This window comes from Myotis daubentonii, chromosome 3 (assembly GCF_963259705.1).
Source record: "Myotis daubentonii chromosome 3, mMyoDau2.1, whole genome shotgun sequence".
Taxonomy (NCBI): Eukaryota; Metazoa; Chordata; class Mammalia; order Chiroptera; family Vespertilionidae; genus Myotis; species Myotis daubentonii.
Genome location: NC_081842.1, coordinates 39,414,325 through 39,434,494, shown reverse-complemented (window position 1 = coordinate 39,434,494; position 20,170 = coordinate 39,414,325). Strand labels below are relative to the sequence as shown.

General features: G+C 41.7%; 2 protein-coding genes across 9 annotated transcripts in view; one reads left to right on the top strand and one right to left on the bottom strand.

The window, feature by feature from the left end:
* PEX5L (peroxisomal biogenesis factor 5 like) overlaps positions 1-8,037 on the top strand; it is a 334,455-nt gene extending 326,418 nt beyond the window's left edge. For all 7 annotated transcript variants that reach the window (XM_059687108.1, XM_059687109.1, XM_059687106.1 and 4 more), the window contains 2 exons: positions 637-794; positions 4,431-8,037. In XM_059687108.1, coding sequence (XP_059543091.1) covers positions 637-794; positions 4,431-4,635 — 363 coding nt within the window. In that variant the 3' untranslated portion in view covers positions 4,636-8,037. The remainder of the gene's footprint in view (positions 1-636; positions 795-4,430) is intronic.
* A 5,090-nt stretch (positions 8,038-13,127) lies between these two features.
* The window catches only part of USP13 (ubiquitin specific peptidase 13), a 113,241-nt gene continuing 106,198 nt past the window's right edge, over positions 13,128-20,170 (bottom strand). For both annotated transcript variants that reach the window (XM_059687101.1, XM_059687102.1), the window contains exon 21: positions 13,128-18,174. In XM_059687101.1, the coding sequence (XP_059543084.1) occupies positions 18,081-18,174 (94 nt within the window). In that variant the 3' untranslated portion in view covers positions 13,128-18,080. The remainder of the gene's footprint in view (positions 18,175-20,170) is intronic.

Genomic DNA, 20,170 nt, shown 5'->3' with positions numbered 1-20,170 from the left:
GAAACCATACGGTTCGCTGCTAAAGAAACGTTTTCACCAGATATTCTTCGTACATTCTCTTCATTCTCACCTGCGGATTTTTCCCCATTGATTTTTATAGAGAGAAGAGAGAAGAGGGGGGGTGGGGGGGAGGGGGAGAGAGAAACATCAATGTGAGAGAGACACATGGATTGGTTGCCTCCCACATGAGCCCCAACTGAACCAGGATCGAACCAGCAACCCAGGAGCATGCCCTTGGCTGGAAATTGAACTCGAGACCCTCCAGTGCGCAGACCAGTGCTCTAACCACTGACCGACGCTGGGCAGGGCTGTGCAGTTTGGCTACACTTTATTTCCCTGCACCCCGCGGTTGAAAGCAATCAGTACTAATGACATGCTACTGTGGCTATTAATACTTACACACCTAAAATAGAAACATGAATTGCCTGACAGCATCCAACCGTAGCTCTCCTTGATGAATGAGGGGCATTTCACAAAGCAGTCCCTAACGATTTTTGAGTAATTCACCACGTCACGGCCCGCGTCCGTGAGCGCGGGAGACATGTTCAGCCATCAGCCTACTCCTGCAGGGACAGGCGGCCACTCGGCCACTGAGGCTGGTCCGGTGGTTAGAGAGACCCCTCCCTTTGCCATCAGGACTATTCGTTATGGAACCGTCTGGGGGCGACCTTGGCGAACGGAGACCGCAGCGAGGAGGCCGTGGAGGCCTACACGCGGGCGCTGGAGATCCAGCCCGGCTTCATCCGCTCCAGATACAACCTGGGCATCAGCTGCATCAACCTGGGCGCCTACAGGTGAGGTATGGCGGCGAGCGGGGGGGCCAAGGGCCAGGCGGGGCTGCGCGGCCTGGGCGCCTACAGGTGAGGTATGGCGGCGAGCGGGCCAAGGGCCAGGCGGGGCTGCGGCGGTGTAACCTGAAAGGTGGTTTGCCACCAAAATGCCTCCTTTTAGGGGAAATCCTCCTCCTCCTCCTCCTCCTGCTCGTCCTCCTCCTCCTCCTCCTCTTCCTCCTCCTGGTCCTCCTCGTCCTCCTCGTCCTCCTCTTCCTCCTCCTCCTCTTCCTCCTCCTCCTCCTCCCCCTCTTCCTCCTGCTCCTCCTCCCCCTCTTCCTCCTCCCCCTCTTCCTCCTCCTCCTCCTCCTCCTCCTCTTCCTCTTCCTCTCCCTCTTCCTCCTCCTCCTCCCCCTCTTCCTCTTCCTCCTCCTCCTCCTCTTCCTCCTCCTGGTCCTCCTCGTCCTCCTCTTCCTCCTCATCCTCCTCCTCCTCCTCCTCTTCCTCCTCCTCCTCCTCCTCTTCCTCCTCCTCCTCCTCCCCCTCTTCCTCCTGCTCCTCCTCCCCCTCTTCCTCCTCCTCCTCCCCCTCTTCCTCCTCCTCCTCCTCCTCCTCTTCCTCCTCTTCCTCCTCCTCCTTGTCCTCCTCCTCCTCCTCCTCCTCGTCCTCCTCTTCCTCCTCCTCCTTGTCGTCCTCCTCCTCCTCCTCCTCTTCCTCCTCTTCCTCCTCCTCTTCCTCCTCTTCCTCCTCCTCCTCCTCCCCCTCTTCCTCCTCCTCCTCCTCCTCCTCGTCCTCCTCCTCCTCCTCCTCCTCCTCCTCCCCCTCTTCCTCAATAGAGATGTGGCTCAGAGGAGAGCCAGGAGTTGGTACAAAGTCTGGGACATGCCCCTTAAGAACTGCAGGTGTGTGTGTATACGTTATAACACTCACTGTTTGTCACCTCACACTTTCTATAAGAAGTCAAAGGCATGCCCTACCCTAGTACTGAATACAGTTGAAGTAAGGAGAGGAAGTTGTGGCCTGAAATGAGGATACAGCTTAAAATGCTACCCTTTTGTCAGTCGGAGCGCCAGAGTAGAGCTTAGACCAGCCGTGGGCAAACTACGGCCCGCGGGCCGGATTCGGCCCGTTCGGCTGTTCATCCAGCTCGTGGAGCCGAAAGAGTGGAGGGTTCTCTTGCTCTCCCCTCCGCTCCTTCACCAGCAGCAGTGTTAACATGGCAACGTCGGGAAACACGGCCGCAGCTCCTTCTTCTGAGTCCAGTTTAAGAACCCATTGTGGCCCTCGAGTCAAAAAGTTTGCCCACCCCTGGCTTAGACCAATGAATCTTAACCATTTCAAAAGTGAGGACCCCTTTTTAATGAAAAAATAAATCTCTTCCCCTTTGATAATAATACCAGGTGGGCAAAAGTAGGTTTACAGTTGTTAGTGTGGAAAATAATACAATAATTAATAAATCATAATCTCTCTATATAAAAAGCTAATATGCTGCCTGTCCCTCCACCCATCCAACTGGTCGCTATGATGCACACTGACCACCAGGGGGCAGACGCTCAGTGCAGGAGCTGTCATGATACACACTGGCCATTTACAAAGAAATGGCACCGCGGACCTGGCACCGACAAATCAACACTCAGCTTCCCCCAAGTGGGACACAGGCCCCGCCACCAAATCGCAGCCAACGCTGCCAAGACCCCATGGCATAAAATGTGGCCCACAGCCCAGCCCAGTGTGGAAACGGTCGTTGTGGGCACCAGGTAATGACGTCACGTATCCTCTCCCTAGCGACTAGCCTCCTTGGAGTTTCTTCAGCCCAGGAACACGACTTGCTTTATAGCCAGGTGAAAACATTTTACACTTTAACCAAATGTCTGTGAAGCGTTTTCTCATGCTTCATCTCAATTTGAGCCTCACAGAAGTCCTGGAGTAGGGAGATAGGAGACTCGGTGGAATCCTATTTTCTTTTCATTAGCCAGAAAACAGAGATGTAGAAAGTTTAGAAACTTGACCTGACTGAAAAGTAAGAAATGGTGGACCTTGAAAATGACTTCAGGTTTTGTCACTGCACAGAATATAGTCAAACACAGCTACATTAAATATTTTACCCTTTGTTCTCCCTGCGTGATCTACAGTAATAATCTGCTTCATGTTGATATTTACTGCTGTGTTGCTGACAATTACCTGAAACAGAAGTTGGGGTGCTTCACTGGGCTGGAAAAAGTTTAGCTAAATCAGAAAGCAGGTCTAATTAAGCAAGTTTATTCTATATCTATAAAAGGCTAAGTTGACTCACACATGCACGATACTTATAAAGCTCTCTCTGGCACAAATCGCACGAATGTGTTTCGATCTGTCATCGTCAATCACGAATTTGGTTGACACTTCTATTATAGAGAAAGGGCGAATAGTGATATTAAAATATTTCTTCTAATTAATTTACTTTCAATGTGTACAAATCCGGGCACTAGGCCACTAGTATGAGGATAAACTCTGCCTCCTGCACGCCTCCTACTGGGGATCAAGCCCACAACCTGGACATGTGCCCGACCAGGAATTGAACTGGCGGCCTCTCGATGCATGAGATGGCACTCAACAAACTGAGCCACACAAGCCAGACATCTTCCTCATTTTTAACAGCTACTGGGAACCTCACAGGGCTTTTCTTATGTGGGTTTTACCTATGAACTTTTACCATATTAGAAATTGAACAGAAAATTTTGAAAGATTCATTTAAATATAATAAACTAATTACATGTTAATATAAATTACATATTTTACCCCTAAAAAAAAAACAAAAATAAATGTTTAGTGAAGAGTGGCATTCTTTTATCATTTTTGTGAATCTATTAATATTTTGCTTAAAAGAAGACTCATTTCTGCTTCCACATTCAATCTGTGGGATGTTGTAAATCATGAGGTCTCGAGAAAATTCCAGTGTACACTCATGAGAGAATAAGAGTAAAAGGTAAAATAACATCTCAGGATTACTTTAAAAATTATTTGGCCTCATTGATCCTCAGGGTTCCTCCAACAACACTTTGAGAACAATTTAAGTTAATGATATGAGTTTTCACACAAAATGATTTGACTGCACCTCACAAGGTTTTAAAATGACGTCTATTCTCCCTATTATATAGTCGGGGGAACTGAGGCTTGTCGAAGATAAAAAATTTGCCTACGGTTACGTAATGGGATACCAGCCCAGATTCTCTGATAAGAAACTGAACTCAACCCCTGCTCCTCCCCATGTTTCCATCACTAATAGGAAAAGTTAGACACTTCGTTTCTGAGTGGGACCAGATGCTGCCTCTTCAACCCTAGTTTTATAAACCACATCTGTGAATGGCCTACGTCTTCAAGTCGTTCTTGGAGTAGAGAAAAGTGGGTGCATTGAAGAGTGCCATTCTTCTTCCTCTCCCACATGATTTTCCTAAATAAAAATTGCTTTGCTTTTTTCTTTCTTATCTCACTGCATTAAACGATGATTTTTCACAAAAGAGTAATGACAGAATCAGAAAGTTGTTCATCTGATGGGCCCACACACCACAGAAAGGTGATTTAGGATTTTAGAGTAAAATAACTTCATCCATTTTTTGTTGTCTTATTTGCTAACTCTGAAATGCGTTGCATTTGTAAATGTCTGTTTTTCTACCCTCTTAGAGAAGCGGTCAGCAATTTTCTCACTGCCCTCAGTCTGCAGAGGAAAAGCCGGAATCAACAGCAAGTTCCTCATCCTGCCATCTCCGGGAACATCTGGGCTGCCCTCAGAATCGCACTGTCTCTGATGGACCAGCCAGAACTCTTCCAGGCGGCCAATCTCGGTGACCTGGATGTCCTCTTAAGAGCTTTCAATTTGGATCCTTGAAAGAAAAGAAAAAGTAATGATCCCTGTCCATATGTGTACTCAGAAATGCAAACCTATTTTATTATGAATTCCAAAATGGTGACACCGGATGTTCAAAAGGCCATGGTGATAGAGCCTGAGGGAATACCTACAGACAATGCCCAGTCTCTGTTCAGATCCCAAAGCACAAAATGTTATATAGAGTCAAGGTCGGGCTCGAAAGAAGAAGCGAGAGGCTCAAGACTAACCAAGATGAAGCAACTATGTGAATACTCGCTCCACAAGCTGCAAGCCTGTCGCAAGACATCTTCTTTGGGTTTTCGTCCCCACTTGCGGCTGATGACACATCTAAGGAACTTGATCGTGCGACACTTGGAGAAAGCACTGCCTCAGATCAGGGAATTCTGACTATTTCTGAACTGTCCCCTAAAATTCACCCTTTTAGAAGACTGAACATAGTTTGGGCCGAGGTGCATGCACAAATATTAACTCGACTAAAAAGAGGCATTGCTTAAACCCGTTCCAATTTTAACTTTTACTGTAGCTTTTTGATTCCAGAGAAGGAGCTTTGCTGGCAAAAGCAGTTTTTGCACTAGAAATTTTTGCTGTTCCCAATCAAAACTTTTCTGGGACTGTATATATGCACTTTAATATCTCATTTATGCCTTGCTGGAGTTTTGTTTTGTTGCTCCAATTTTTAACGTGGGGAAGGGGGGCGGGGGTAAAAGATTTGGGAGCTCAGCCTTGTTAGCTCAATGGACCAAATAAAAATTCCTGAAAATAGTTTTTACAGTGTAGGGTTTTGAAGGAGTGTTTTCCTCAAAGCAGATGTGACGTAGGATGTAAATATGCAAACACAGATCTTATTCACGTGCTGTCTGAGACTGTTTGACTTAAGCAAGAGGTAAGACACTGTTTCTTCATGCATTCTCTGCAGGACGGAAGTTTGATGATGTCGTCATTTCTAATGACTTAACATTAACTTACTTAAATGTCATATTTTACTTGCTTACTAACTGCCCTGCACACTGATATTCCTTTTCAATTGTTAATATTTTAAATGGCATTTCTTAAGAGTGATAAATACATTTTTCCTAAAAATTGTGTTTTTCTGAGTTCCATAATAATCTCATTGCTCGCCCTTTTGCATTCCAAGTGACAGAGATCAGTACTTTCGAGCAGAATCTCCCTGAACATCAGAGGTTTCACATGAAAGATGCAAGCCCCTAGGCTCTCCTCTTGAACATTTATTAAGTACCAGGACTTCTGTTGGCAGTGGTCTTTTATTCCATTGGTTCCATCCCACTCAGTTCTTCAGAGTGTTTTTGTGCTTGTCGGGCACTCAGCAATTATTGAGAAAGACATCACTTTTGAAAGGATTAGAAAAATTGTTTGCAAAATGCTAACCAAAATATAATTTCACCAATGCCCAGTTCCGGTAACTTGTTCTAGTACATTGTCCCATTCTTCTTCAGTTTGTCTGCTTCCTCCAGAATCTTCCCAAAGCAATCTGATTCCAACTTTTCTTCATGCCCTTTGGTTAGTAATAGCTGGTTTTACTCATGATTATAGTTAACCAGGAAAAAACAGCATTTGGATCAAGATAGTTCAATTGACTGGGGAGTGAGCTTCTACTGCACACATACTGAACTTGGGGTGCAGGTAGAAATGGTCTCCTCTGTTACATTCAAAGTCCCTGGCATAGGACAGGGCCTCAGATAAACATGAAACCACAAATCCTTGAGGCTTACATACGTTATAACCTATTCTAGTTTATAAAGACAAAAAGTTGAGGGCATGTGGTGGCAGCTTTGCTGTTCACTGTCAAAGCTCACTAGGGTGAGGTGACGCCTCCAGCGGGACCAGCAGGAGGCAAGGCATTGAGGCATTCACCATTGGGCAGCAGCGACAACCAATCTTAACCTACTTTCCTGCAGGCTCAGAGGCAAAGAAAAGCTCAACAAGATTTTCAAGAATGGTATTCTCCAGAATTTCAGAATCCTAGCAATTCGGCCTGGGAAGGACTCATGGGGCCAGCTGCCAACTGATGGTAGCTACCTGGTTAAGAATCCCTGACGGAATAGCATCCCTTCTCGGCACGTTCCTTCCTCCTCCGTATCCCTGTGCATCCACGCTGGCCAGCTGACTTGCATCCATCATAGTCCATTAGGAACCTCTAAACAAAGGATTCAAAGCCACTTTCACAAAAGTTCTGTTTATGACAACATTCTAGACTTTCAATAGTAACTAGATTTGCAATAATAATGGACTGTTTTATTAGCTTTGCTGCCACTACGTACACGAGATCAGCAACAATTTAAAGCCTGCAGTTGGGTAAATGTGCACTGTTTTTATTTAACTTGATTGTTGCTAAGTACTGGCAAATTTGGGGGCCCCGTTTTATTTTGCTATTTGAATATAAAGCAACTTCAAACTCCAAAGAATTGTTTTCAGCGAGAGTGAACAATTTTCCATTCCCTTCATAATTTGGTAATTTGCAAAGCATTTGGTAGGACTTTCTCCAATATATCTAGTGTCCATCAGAACCAAGATTTTCCTAAGCTATTACCTGTCGGGAGGTGCAGAATTATTGCCCAAGACATTTTTTCATAATATTTTTACTAAAATTAAGTTAAAACAGTTACTAAAAAGCAAGCGAAAAGTTTATAGCAATCAGAGCAACACCAAAAAGTAAGTAGCAAGATCTTAGAACAGTCTTTATTGTATACATCTTTTTCTTAAGTTTATACACATTTTTAAAAAAAAAAAAACAAAATTGTTTTTGGTATCTTATCGTCATGGTGTAAAGTTGTCATTTATATTACTCTTTCCATTTGAAAGGATGGCCTTGGTTCCCTTGGGAGCACTCTGGGAAGGCCTTGATTATCTTCTCTCTTGCATGACTGAGTAGCAGCTCAAGATCTCTCAGAGGATGGTACAATTTTACAAGAGTGGCCACTCAAATGCATAGTGGCCTTTCAAGGACCAATTTCTCCAGGAGATTAGATGAAAATGCAGAGAAGGCCAGTGATCATTGCTGAATTTCAAAATAGGTTATAACTATGTCTAGCGGGCTATTTCTCTGTGCTGTAGACCTCAATGTGAGGAGGAGTTGGAGGGATAGGAGAGGGGAGGGGAAGGAGTAAAGTGTCCACTTACTGGATTAATCATATTGAGTCACCATTCCCTTTGCTTTCTCCCACAATCACTCCCCATGACTCCTTGAAAGAAAGGCAGACCTTGTTCAACAAGAAACTTTCATAGAGAACTGTGAGCTGTGCTTTCTCAGCCAACCTGCGTTTTAACTAAAACAGCAAATTAGTGATACTTAACGGGGTTGGAAAGTCCAGGACACACCCATTTCCACAGTTTTATGCCATTTCTTCATTCTTTTTTTTTTTTTTACTTTATTTTTATTGTTAACGCTATTACAAATGTTCCCACTTTCCCCCACTTTGCCCACCTCCGCCAAGCCCCTGCCCCCCGCCCTCCATTTCCTCTGCCCATCACCACACTGTTGTCTATGTCGGTGGGTTGTGCATATATGTTTTTTGGCTAATCCCTTCACCTTCTTTCATCCAGTCCTCCTCCCCCAACCCCTCTGACAGCCATCAGTCTGCTCCATGTATCCATGCCTCTATTTCTATTTTGTTCGTCAGTTTATTTTGTTTATTAGATTCCACATATAATGAGATCATATGGTAGTTGTCTTTCTCTGACTGGCTTATTTCACTTAGCATAATAATCAAGAGCTACTGAGTTGAATCTTGGGTCCGTGTCCAGATAATTGCACTAGATCAATCTTTCTAGGATAGTGTTGCTGTACAAGCAAGACTAAAACACAATTGTACTAGCCCCACTTGTACCAGGACCTCCCAAACTACTTACCATAAACTTTGTGAGCTCCTTGGCAATATAAAAGCAAGCTCCTTTTGTGCTCCTTCTTCACTTGTCCCTGAATCAGTTCCACAGAACCGGGCTGTACTTTCACATGGTTGTTGCTGTTGTTTTACACCTTGAAATGTTTTTTCGAAACAGGGTATTTTGAAGGCTTACTTCGTGTGCCATCTTTTCGAGGCCTCTTATTTTAGAAATTACTACACATGCACACACCTAATTTTAACCTTTCTAAATAATTCCAAATGCATTCCCTCTCTGGATTTTACTGCCCAGTTTACCTCCTCAGTATTTACAGAACTGGTTGAACTATAAACTGTTTTGAACTAAGGAGATACATACATATATATATATATATATATATATATATATATATATATATATATATTTTTTTTTTTAAGAGTGTTGGAGATTAACTCTGGCATAAGGTTTGTAAAAAGGCAATTTTTAAAAAATGAAGCATATAACCTCAGGTGCAGAAGTAACGCATGCATTAATCCTCGCAAATCTGCCTACTCAAATATTAACCAAAGCATGCAAGATAACACTACTGAATGTGAACTTACCCAGTGCATGGTTACGCCGCATGGGTTAGCTTATTTTTCCTTGCTTCTGAACAAGGAAGCATTTTCATGAACTTTGTGTTACAGTTTTTCTATTTGTTTTTAATATCCTATCCTTGAGATTGTTTTCATGCCGTCACACTGAACTTGACAGATATCCACATGTCTGGTTTATGCAGCGTTGCAGCCAGTGCCAAACTTCTCCTCTGACCAGCAGAGGCACACAGATCTAAAACTTAAGCAAAATCCACATATCTGAAGGCTACTGAACAAAATCGTGTTGATTGCTTCAGCTCAGTTTTGGGTTCTAAATGTTGAATAGTGCATTTCAAATATTTTCCAAAAGTTTAGGAATAAATTTAGAAATACTGAGATTCTAAATAAGGTAGAGATTAGAGTAATGCCAGGTACATGAAAACCATTATAAGGGAAATGAACATGGGGCCTTAATAGCCTCAAATGTCATGTAGCAAGTGTGTAGATGCCACACCATGTCCTCAACATATTCCTGTTCGTATGGTAGGTTGAGCTACTTGAATCCATGTCCCTTAAGAAGCTGGACTTGGTCAATATGTCTAAAAACATTGAAATTTGGGGGTGATGAGGTGGTTTTACGGTCACTCAGACCAGCTCTGAAGTCTTCTCATGGCCTTTGTCTGTAATCCCTGCTATATGAAGAAATCAGGACAAGGAGACCAGAGTGGAGGGAGCAGAGCTCAGTGAGGCAGTAGGGGTTCTGTTAGAACAGCTGTGTCACCATTTCATCCACCCTTAACTCCCCATACACACACACACATATGAGCTCAAAGACAGTATTTCCCAAACACACAGCAAAGACCTTTGTGTGGAGACACTGAAGAGTTAAGAGAAGAAAAAACGAAAATTAAAGTGTGAGGTTTAACAAACTCACATGTGGTATTTTGCCTTGAATAAAGTTTTCGCTACTTGCAACCTTTACAGAAATACCAAAAAGAAAAAAGAAGAAGAAAAAAAAAACACCCTCTAGAAACAAGCACCCCATCTCAGAACTGTTTTCTCACGACCTTCTCTACAAGAGAAAACGAACTTGCAATGTTAGAGTGGGACACTTCCCTTAGAAACCTGCACTCAAAATAATATTAAGATGGGAAAAAGGACAATTTGCTCAACAATAAAATGTTCTCTTTTTATTTGAGTGAAATGGTGCGACACAAAAAGGAATAAGGGATAGACACTCAACTAGGTCATTTGTCACTTTCACTGAGATAAGGAAAATGTTCACGTAGATACCGTAAAGGAATTGCACCCTGTGAGGAATGTGTTTGCGACTGAAAATGTTACCAGTGTGTAAAGGAAATACAGCAAACCTGAGTTTTTACCAACTTCCTTTCCGTTTTCCCTGTCATCTCACCCAAACCCTCTTCCATTTTCATTACGCAAATTTGTTTACATGGGTTGAAAAAAACACACATTAATTTAGTAAACTTTTTACAAACTGTAACAAGCATTTATTAACTATTTAGAAAAGACATTTCTATATATTTTGTATATCTATGGATACTGTATATCTAGTCTAATCTAAAAATACTGTTTTGTGATGCTTCCTTATTTATTATGCTCAATAATGTTTAAAATCTTGGGATTTCATTTTTAAGCTAAAATAGATAACAGAGAAATTTAACTTTAAATGTTTACATTGTTTCTAAGTTAACACCAACCCAAATTAAGTGACCTATAGTAAATTAATGGCAATGGGGGGTGTAAAAGTTATCGTCACACTACATGATAATATGTCTGTGTATTTAATGAAATATTATGTGTCATAGGACCACTCTGTTGCTATTAAGGCTTCTTCTTAATAATTCCCTGTGTTGCTCTTTAAAATAAAATTACTACCACAAAAATAACCTATTATATTGATGTATTTAATTTACTCAGTTGGCTTATAATTTATAAAGTACCAAGATTCAGGTAGTATTTTTGTACCATTATTGGAAGCATGCCTTCCCTTTTTCACATTATTAAATTGTATTTATATTTGGGTAATTTTAAATTATGTTTTCAAATAAACTTATGGCTTCAAGATCTTTTCAGAAATCTTTCAAAATGAGATTTGGGGATCAGAATTGCTTCAATTCAAATAGAATCCACTTTTACTACTGGTTAAAAGGTCCTTTTGTGGAATATCACTACATATGATTTTGCATGAGTTAACTGGAAATCAGGAATGCATTTTTAGATATGATACAAAAACTTTAAAATCTTCCTTGTTAATATTTTAAGACTAAAATATTATTTAACCTAAACTTGGATTTTGTGATTTTTTTTAAATAAAAGCATTAAAATATATTTGTTTTAGGGTGTTTTTTTTTGGTCAATAAATATTTGAGCACCTACTATGTACAGGTACTGTTCTAGTGCAGGACAGTGGTTAAGTAAATTAAATCAAACTTGCACTTGAAGAATTCAGATTTCTGTGAGGGATCAACAAATCTATATTATAAAAGGCCAGTGGCCATAACACCGTAACAACCAAACGACCAGTCTGGGTCTTGTGGCGTGGTGGGTCTAGGGCAGGTGTGGGCAAACTTTTTGACTCAAGGGCCACAATGGGTTCTTAAACTGGACCAGAGGGCCAGAACAAAAGCATGGATGGAGTGTTTGTGTGAACTAATATAAATTCAAAGTAAACATCATTACATAAAAGGGTACGGTCTTTTTTTCTTTTAGTTTTATTCATTTCAAACGGGCCGGATCCAGCCCGCGAGCCATAGTTTGCCCACGGCTGGGCTAGGGTCTCATGTGATTTTGCGTGCTGAGCCTCTAGTATTTTAATAAAAAAAAACAATATTATGTTCTACGAAGTGCTAGGATGAGACATATAAGGTATTATCTATAGGTGGTCAGGAAATGTTCCTCTTGGCTGACATTTGGGCTGAGATTTGAATGGCAAGAAGCCTGCTGAGTGGAGTTGGGGACAAACATTCCTGGCAGAGCCAACAGCTAGTGCAAAATGCCAAGGCAGGAATGAGCTTGGTATGTGTTCAGGGAGAAAGGAATCCAGGGTGGTTAAGGCTGTGTGCTGGTGAGATCTCAGGAGATGCCTTAAGGTGGGAGATCATAGATCTTCTTAAATTCGCCCCGAGCAGAGGCGAGATGCCACTGAGATGGAAGTTTCTGTGTTTCTGAAACGTTTACTAACTAAAGTCCTTGAGTGGTGAGGTTGGGATGGAAGGAACAGCTGGCTCAGATGAAGACTGACTACACCAAGAGACCGAAGCACCCCCTCTCCCTCTTCACTACCCCCTCTATTGAACTGAGGCCGCAAGTGGTGGAATTCCATTTTCTCCTCTGTAAAAATCAAGCTGGGTGTCTTTCTTTCCTGCTTCACTGCTCTTCTATACAAGATAAAAAGTCCATCTACTTAGTGGTTAATGTGGCTCCTCTCCCAAGCCCTTGCATAATTCAAAACATTTTTATTTCTGGGGAAAGAACATGCCAGGCAGAGGAAACTTCTCTCAAAATCCAGAGGTGTATATTCAGCTTCCTACTCAACATCAAATAGAGGTCTGGTAGGCATTTCAAACTCAACAGGTCCCAAACTGGACTCCTGGTCATTTTTTCCTCTATCCCCCAACCACTGATTTTGTGGTCATTTGTTAGAGCAGCCATGGGAAACTTATACAACCTAGAAAGGTGGGGTCATAGAAATGCTGGAATTTATTGATGCAACTAGTGTAGATTCTGCTGCGTTAAGGAAGCCATCAGCAAATTGAGAGTTAGGGAGCCACAGAAAGGTCTCCATTGACCCCAATATTCAACTGGACATATCAGTAGAGAAAGTCTAAAGGACACCAGATTCCTCCCTGCCTTGGCTCCTCCCTCCTTAACAGATGTTCCATTGTGGATGGGGACCAGGTTGCCTACACAAAGAAACCCTAAAAGGAAATAAAATTAGTCACTGTCTCGAGTTACCTGTTCCACTGATGGGTGAGAACCTACAAAGAGGAGAATTCATTTACTTGGCATTTTGCAAAAGAACGAAAGAAAAAAGAGTCATCAAGGGACCTCAGATTGTGAGAATAGCTTTTAATTTTAAAACAAGTGAAGCAACACATCACCCATCTCTCTTTCCATCACAGGCAAATACTCTCCCAAAACATCTGAGATAGTTTAAACACCAACTGTGACTAGCGCAAAATAAAATAAATACAAACGCTTTCGAGAGCCAACATTGAAACCTGCTCTGCCGAGGCCGAGAGGAGCAGTGAGTCTGGGGCGGCAAGATCGACACCGTATCTCCACGCCCGGCTCTGAACAGGCCGAACAATACCTGGGGAGGGGAAACCACAAGAGAATGTCGCCTTAAGAGAAACAAGCGCGCCCAGCACCCTCCTGTGGCTAACATCCTTGGCACCTGGCAGTGGTTTGAAAAATAAACCCAAAGTTAGAGGCTCCTAGGCAAAGCGAAGAAACAGGGTTTGGGGCTCATTTGCTTTTGTCTTTTCACTGGGGTCTTATACATAGTGGCTTTTTTACACAGAAAAACCTTCTGCTTTCTGGAAGGCATTCTGTGCCTCGCGGTGCTCCTGACGCCAGCAAAAATGTTCATGTTGCTTCTGTCTAGATGTTTCGGAGAATTACCCTCCATACCTAAGGCAGGGCGCTGCCTACCCCGCACCATCTACGTCTAGATTAGCACTGCCCAATAGAAGAATGAGAGTCACGTGTCTAATTTTAAATTTTGGGGTAGCCACATTAAAAAAGATAAAAAGGAACAAGTTAAATTTTCATATCTTATTTAACGTATCTAAAATAGGCATTTTAGCATGTAATCACTATAAAGTGTTGATAAAATATTTTACATTCCCTTTTTTTTTTTTTGTAGCAAGGCTTCAAAATCTGGTGTGCATGTTATATGCATAGCACAGGCTCAGTTCGGACAAGCCAACTTTCAAGAGGCCATTCATTAGCCACATATGACTATTGACTGCTGGACTGAACAGCGCAGGTCTAGAGAATATTAATACAAACTCTCGGGATGACTTACTGAGTAGGGAATCTCTGAGCCACGGTGTGGTAATCAAATCACCAGCTTAGACAATCTCAGACAGGCCCTTATTTTGTAACCTAGGATTTCTGCCCTAAGGTAAAGGACAGAATCACACTTTACCTAATCCTATCCTCTGGTCCTGCCCCTGTCACCTGTCATATGACTCAGCAATGGTGGTCCTACGAGATGAAAAATGCATCTTTCTGTGGTAGACAACTTTCTTAGCACTTATTTGGGGATCACAGCTAGAATTGAATTAGAATAAGAAAATACTGGATAGCCCGGCTGGCATGGCTCACTGAGTGAGCATCAACCTATGAATCAGGAGGTTAGGGTTCGATTCCCGGTCAGGACACATGCCTGGGCTGGATCCCCAGCGTGGGGTGTGCAGGAGTCAGCTGATCAATGATTCTCTCTCATCTTTGATGTTTCTCTCTCTCTTTCTCTTTCTCTCTCTCCCTTCCTCTCTGAAGTCAATAAAAATATTTTTTTTAAAAAAGGAAATATTGTATAAATGTGACAGATTTAGCTGAAGGTAGTTCTGAGGTTTTTCAGAGCAGGAAGTATTCTGATTTTTTTCCTTTTTGAAAGGGATGGTAACAACGTACCTCATGGACTGGAAAGTGAAGAGTTTCACGAATGGTGGGAAAATGGGAAACTTACCAAAGAAAGTGGAACAGAAGCCAGGGTAGAAACACTAAAAATGAGATCGGTTCTAAGCTGGGGTGGGTTTGCTGTAACAAATCAAAAACATAGCCTCTAACCTATGTGATCATCGTATTTTACAGTCTGATCTCAGTAGTACCAAGAGGAAAATAAAAATAGAACCGACTGTTAGGACAGGGAAGGACTTCTGAGCTTATCTGGTCTAACCCACTCATTTTAGAGAGAAAGGCCAGGGAGGTAGTGACTTGGCCCCATCACACTGAGAGGCGGAGTCAGGATGCAAACCCAGGAGCCCTCAGCACAAGCTGCAGGCGCGGCTCCATCCACTTCAGGTCACAGGGGAATAAATGGTGTTGGGAGTCCCAGGCTCCCACTACTCACACTAGACCTCCCGCAGCCCAAAGCGAGCCCAGGGGAAGGTCAGGCACATTCTCTTGTAGGTGGGAGGAAACAGCTAAGTCAAAATATTGAAGCAATGCTGATGTAAAACAGCATTCAAATGTGATTCTTCCAATAGTCTTTTCCATATACTATTTTTCCCTTAAAAAAAAAACAAAACAAAAAACACCCCAATTTGAACCAAACCAGATTTCTAATTAGTTATATGGGCATTTAGATCAACTGACAAAATAAAAACTTTGATACATTATATTTTCCAAAGACACATTCATTGGGATTTTACACAAAAGGATATCAAAAGATATTTACAGGAAAAAGGGCTCTCTCACACGTGCCACCCACACACAGTAAGAAATTCACAATTATACCACCACGCCTCACACAGAGGACTCCTAACAGGCTGATAATCAATTGACAAAACCCATTATTGATTCCAGTTTTCAGTTACAAATAATTTCATCTACATACATGTGTAAAATTAAGCAGTATGTTCCAGACTTTTATTCCAGGGAAACCTGCCTTATATATATTAAGGAATACATATAAATACATTTTTTAAGCAGAAAGAAACTCATTATTTGCTCCAGTTTTTCCCCCAATTTTCCATCTGAAATGAAGAATAGCACATATACAAAACTTTGCCTTGTAGAAATAGCCCTTTGTTTTTTGAGGCAGAAAAAAAAAGGCAGCCATATTACTTTATTTTTTTTTTTTTACAGTATGTTTAGGCATCAAAAAGGGCTAAATTAATTTTTCTACTTAATTAAATTAAATATTGTATAGCTTATAGTTTTCTATACTTATTTTATACCATCCATTTTGCAAGGTTTTATTATAAAATTTTTATTTTGTGCAAAATACACATGCTATCTTTGTCCACATTTCAATCCAAATCCTCAATCATGCCCCCACCCCTAAAAAAGGCCTTTGCTTTGTAATAGCATGAAAACTGGTCATTTTTGATGTGTCTGGCGGCATTATTCCAGGATACTCACTCAGCCCTAAGGAGACCAGACTCTGTAAGGTTGCTGAGCATGGGGATTTGTACGGGAGTCAAGGACTCATGTAACAGAGTCCCAGTCAGCATTAAATATGACCCCAGTGGGCAGAGTTTCGTAGAGAATGACTGCACCATGAGCTCCCTCCTTGTGCCAATCTCATTTGTTCCCAAACTGAAGAAAACATCAAATGAGAGAGGAGGGAACATACTCCACTAGGACCACCCCCCATGGCACACCACCTGCTGCTCTTTAAAGATTCAAGGTATCCAATCTCACCATGTCTTCGAAGCAAAGTTGGAAAAAGAGAGCAGATGTCATCATACCATTGTACAGACAAAGAGAGTGAGGCACAAGGGAGGATGAGGGACGTGCCCAGCTAGAGGCAACCCCCAGGGCTCCGGGACCCGCCCTTGGGCTCTGTGCTCACAGATCTCTGTGCGACAGGCCCCATCATAACCAAATCCTGATAACTCATAGCTCCCTGGGTCATAATCCACTTCTGTGCTATATTTCACCCAACTGGTTCTATTTTATCTTCCTCCAGTTTCTAAAAAGATCCTTTCTACCAATCAAAGGCATGTCAAGCGGACAACAACAAATCCTTTTTCATTTGACTGAATAATCTGAAATAGAAACTCCAGAGACTGGAACTTGGTGCAGAGCAGTAGAAGAACTCTAGGGCCCTAGCCTTCCACTTTTTCATCCCATCTGAAATTCTAATCCTACGCTGCTATTAACGTGCTGAAGTACCACATGGAAACGATGGTCTTTCATAACGTCATGCCAGGTTTCTTTGCATCTGAACCCCTGGATGTGCCCAAGATCGCATTGCTGGTGGCAGCAGATAAGCAGTGAAGGTAAGTCAGGAGGTGATTAGCCAAGAAAGGGCAGAGGTGAGACTCTGGCCCCAGAAAATGTAGAAATAGAGACAAGCAAAGAGCTCAGGGAGGAGAAAAACCACAGACTAATTCGGGGCACTTAGCACGATTCCAAGGACTTGTCATGTGTGATGGTAAGAAGCGATCAGCTAAAAATACACACTAAACCTTAGAGGGAAGGGCTGCTGACACACAGAATCCATCTACCTTTGGCAAAGAATAATATTGTGCTGCTCTGGGCATCTGGCATCTGGCGTTACACCACCAAATGTCGCACACCCAAGTGAATTCTTGACAGCGCTTAAAGGGACAACTCCATCCAGATTATGCCTGAAAATGTAAGCAGGGAACTAATTTTTTCAACTGTTCCTGAGTTATGGTTTCTTTAAAAGATGTCCTTGCTTTTCCCAGCTATGCTTAACGCCAACTGTTTTAACCTTTCCAAACCAACCTGCCACAGATTTCCTCGTTGACATTCTCAATCTCAGTCTCACACACATTCGCACAGTTGTGTTCTGAATTGTGATGGGATTAAATTAAAAACATTTCATTTCAGATACTCTAATTTACTATACACAGATAGGTCGGAAATTATTGTACTGAATGAAAAAAGTATGTCACAAATAAAGCCCAGCCCAGTTACTGATTTTCACTATGAAACAAAAGTGGGCTTTTCATTTATTGTGGGTGCGGCCAGACCACTGACCCCCAAAGCAAAACTGAGGATTGGTGGCACATTCCTGGTGGCATGTGCCAGTGGCAGATTCCCTACCAGCAATAGGAACACTTTTCTCTTTTTAATCATTCTCTCCTCGAACATTTATAAAAAGAAAAACTATCTACAGTAGTGTATCATTGCTAATAGAAATGTCTTCCCAGTTCTATTTCAGAAGGCGTCAAATGATGTTCTTTAAATAAACTATAAATACCCCCATGTATTCCTTCATGTCTGGCTGTCCCAACTTTTTTTTTTTTTTTTTTGGCAAATTAAAAAGGCGTATGGCTTCTCGCCGATTTGTACATCTGAGGTTTAGCTTGGTATCCTGCGGTAAAAGTACATGTAGCCCAGGTCTTTAGGGGGCCTTTCTGAGGCACACACTCTGTGGTCATTGTAGATCACCCATCTGAAAACAAAACACAGAAGCATTTGATGAATATAAGTCAGTTCCGGGAAACTTAGCCGAAGAAAAGTTACTGCGTCATGCATAAAAGAATCAAGATGTTTTAAGATAACCAAACTCAAGTTTGTTACATAAAAGGGAACAGAATGCTGGTGGGAAATTACTATTCCTTTTTAAGTCTCGAGCTCAATCAAAAAGTAGTTACTAAAAGAGCCTTCACACATTTTGAATCCTTTGATCTCATAATTTTTTTTTTTTGCAGAAATCCATAAATAACCTCAAAAATTGAGTCAAATGAAAAACAATTGAGCCCTAACCGGTCTGGCTCAGTGGATAGAATGTTGGCCTGAGGACCGAAGGATCCCAGGTTCAATTCTGGTCAAGGGCACATGTCTCGGTTGCAGGCTCGATCCCTAGTAGGGGGCATGCAGGAGGCAGCCAATCAATAACTCTCATCATCGATGTTTCAATCTCTCTCCCTCTCCCTTCCTCTCTGAAATAAATAAAAATATATTTAAAATAAAATAAAAAATAAACTGTTTCTTTAAAAAACAACAACAACAAAATAGCCCTAGCCGATCTGACTCAGTGGATAGAGCATCAGCCTGTGGACTCAAGGGTCCCAGGTTTGATTCTGGTCAAGGGCATGTACCTTGGTTGGAGGCACATCCCCAGTAGGGAGTGTGCAGGAGGCAGCTGATTGAAGTTTCTAACTCTCTATCCCTCTCCCTTCCCCTCTGTAAAAAATCAATAAAATATATATTTTTAAAAAACAATTGAGTCAAAAAATTATGTATAATAGTGTTTGTTTCAGCCTCAGGTATAAAACTAACTAAAAATCAGAAGTAAATTAGCCAGGCAGTGAACTAATATACAACTATTAAAATGTTTTCAAAGAATATTTGCTAAATTGAGAAAACAATCGCAATATAATACAAAGTGAGAAAAAGCAGGTTATAAAATTATATGGTATGTACATTAAACTTTTAGTAATGTTATAAATACATATGCATAGTTATATGTAGTATGTGTGTGTATAGACTTACACACCCTCTCCCAATGAAAACAATAAAACAAAGAGAAATATATCCAAATCTAAACAATGATTATCCCTAGGCTTCCAGATGACATATTTTTGTATGTGTTTATATTGTACTAACTCCTTATGATGAATTTTATTGCTTTTTAAATTATAATTAAACCATTTCTCTTAAGCATTTTTAAAAGAGCTATCAGGCCGGGTAATAAAAGGAACTCACTATAAATCAAATCTCTGTGCTCAACTATTTTATGAATCAAGTGGAAACAAAAGATACAGCAAAAAGGAACACAATCGATGCTGGGTGAGAACTGGTCACTGCTGCAGTGCGAGGCATGGGGTGAGAGGTTAACATCCTCTAGGAGAGGCCAAGGTCACATGTTTCTTCAGCGTCCACAGGGCCCAAGCACTGCCTTGAGCAGGAGTGCCAACCTCCAGGCCACTCAGTGGGGAGCTCCCGGGAGGAAACCAGAGGGGCCTGGCCCAGGGAAAGGGTTCTGAAGACAGGTGCAGCCTCACATCCCAATCTGTCTCATTCCCAGTTCACCACACACCTAACAATTCTACTTAAGATGCCATAAGTCCTACTGCAAGGCTGCAATAAAGCAAGACACTGACCGCTCAGTGTTGCCAAATAAAACACAGGATACCCCGTCAAATCTGAATCTCAGGTAGGCAACCAATTATATTTCAGTATAAGTATGTCTCACACAGTATTTGAGTAATTCATCTACTCAAAAAGTAATTCACTTACCTTTACCTGAAATTCAAAATTTAATAGGGCAACTGCTTTTCTTTTACTATTATTATTATTATTATTATTATTATCATTATTATTATTATTATTTATTTGACTTAATCTGGCAATCCTATGGAGGTTTCTAATATGACATACATTCTGCTGTAGGATGCATCTTTACTGTGGAAAATTACGTTGGTATGATGGCATGATGGTTGACA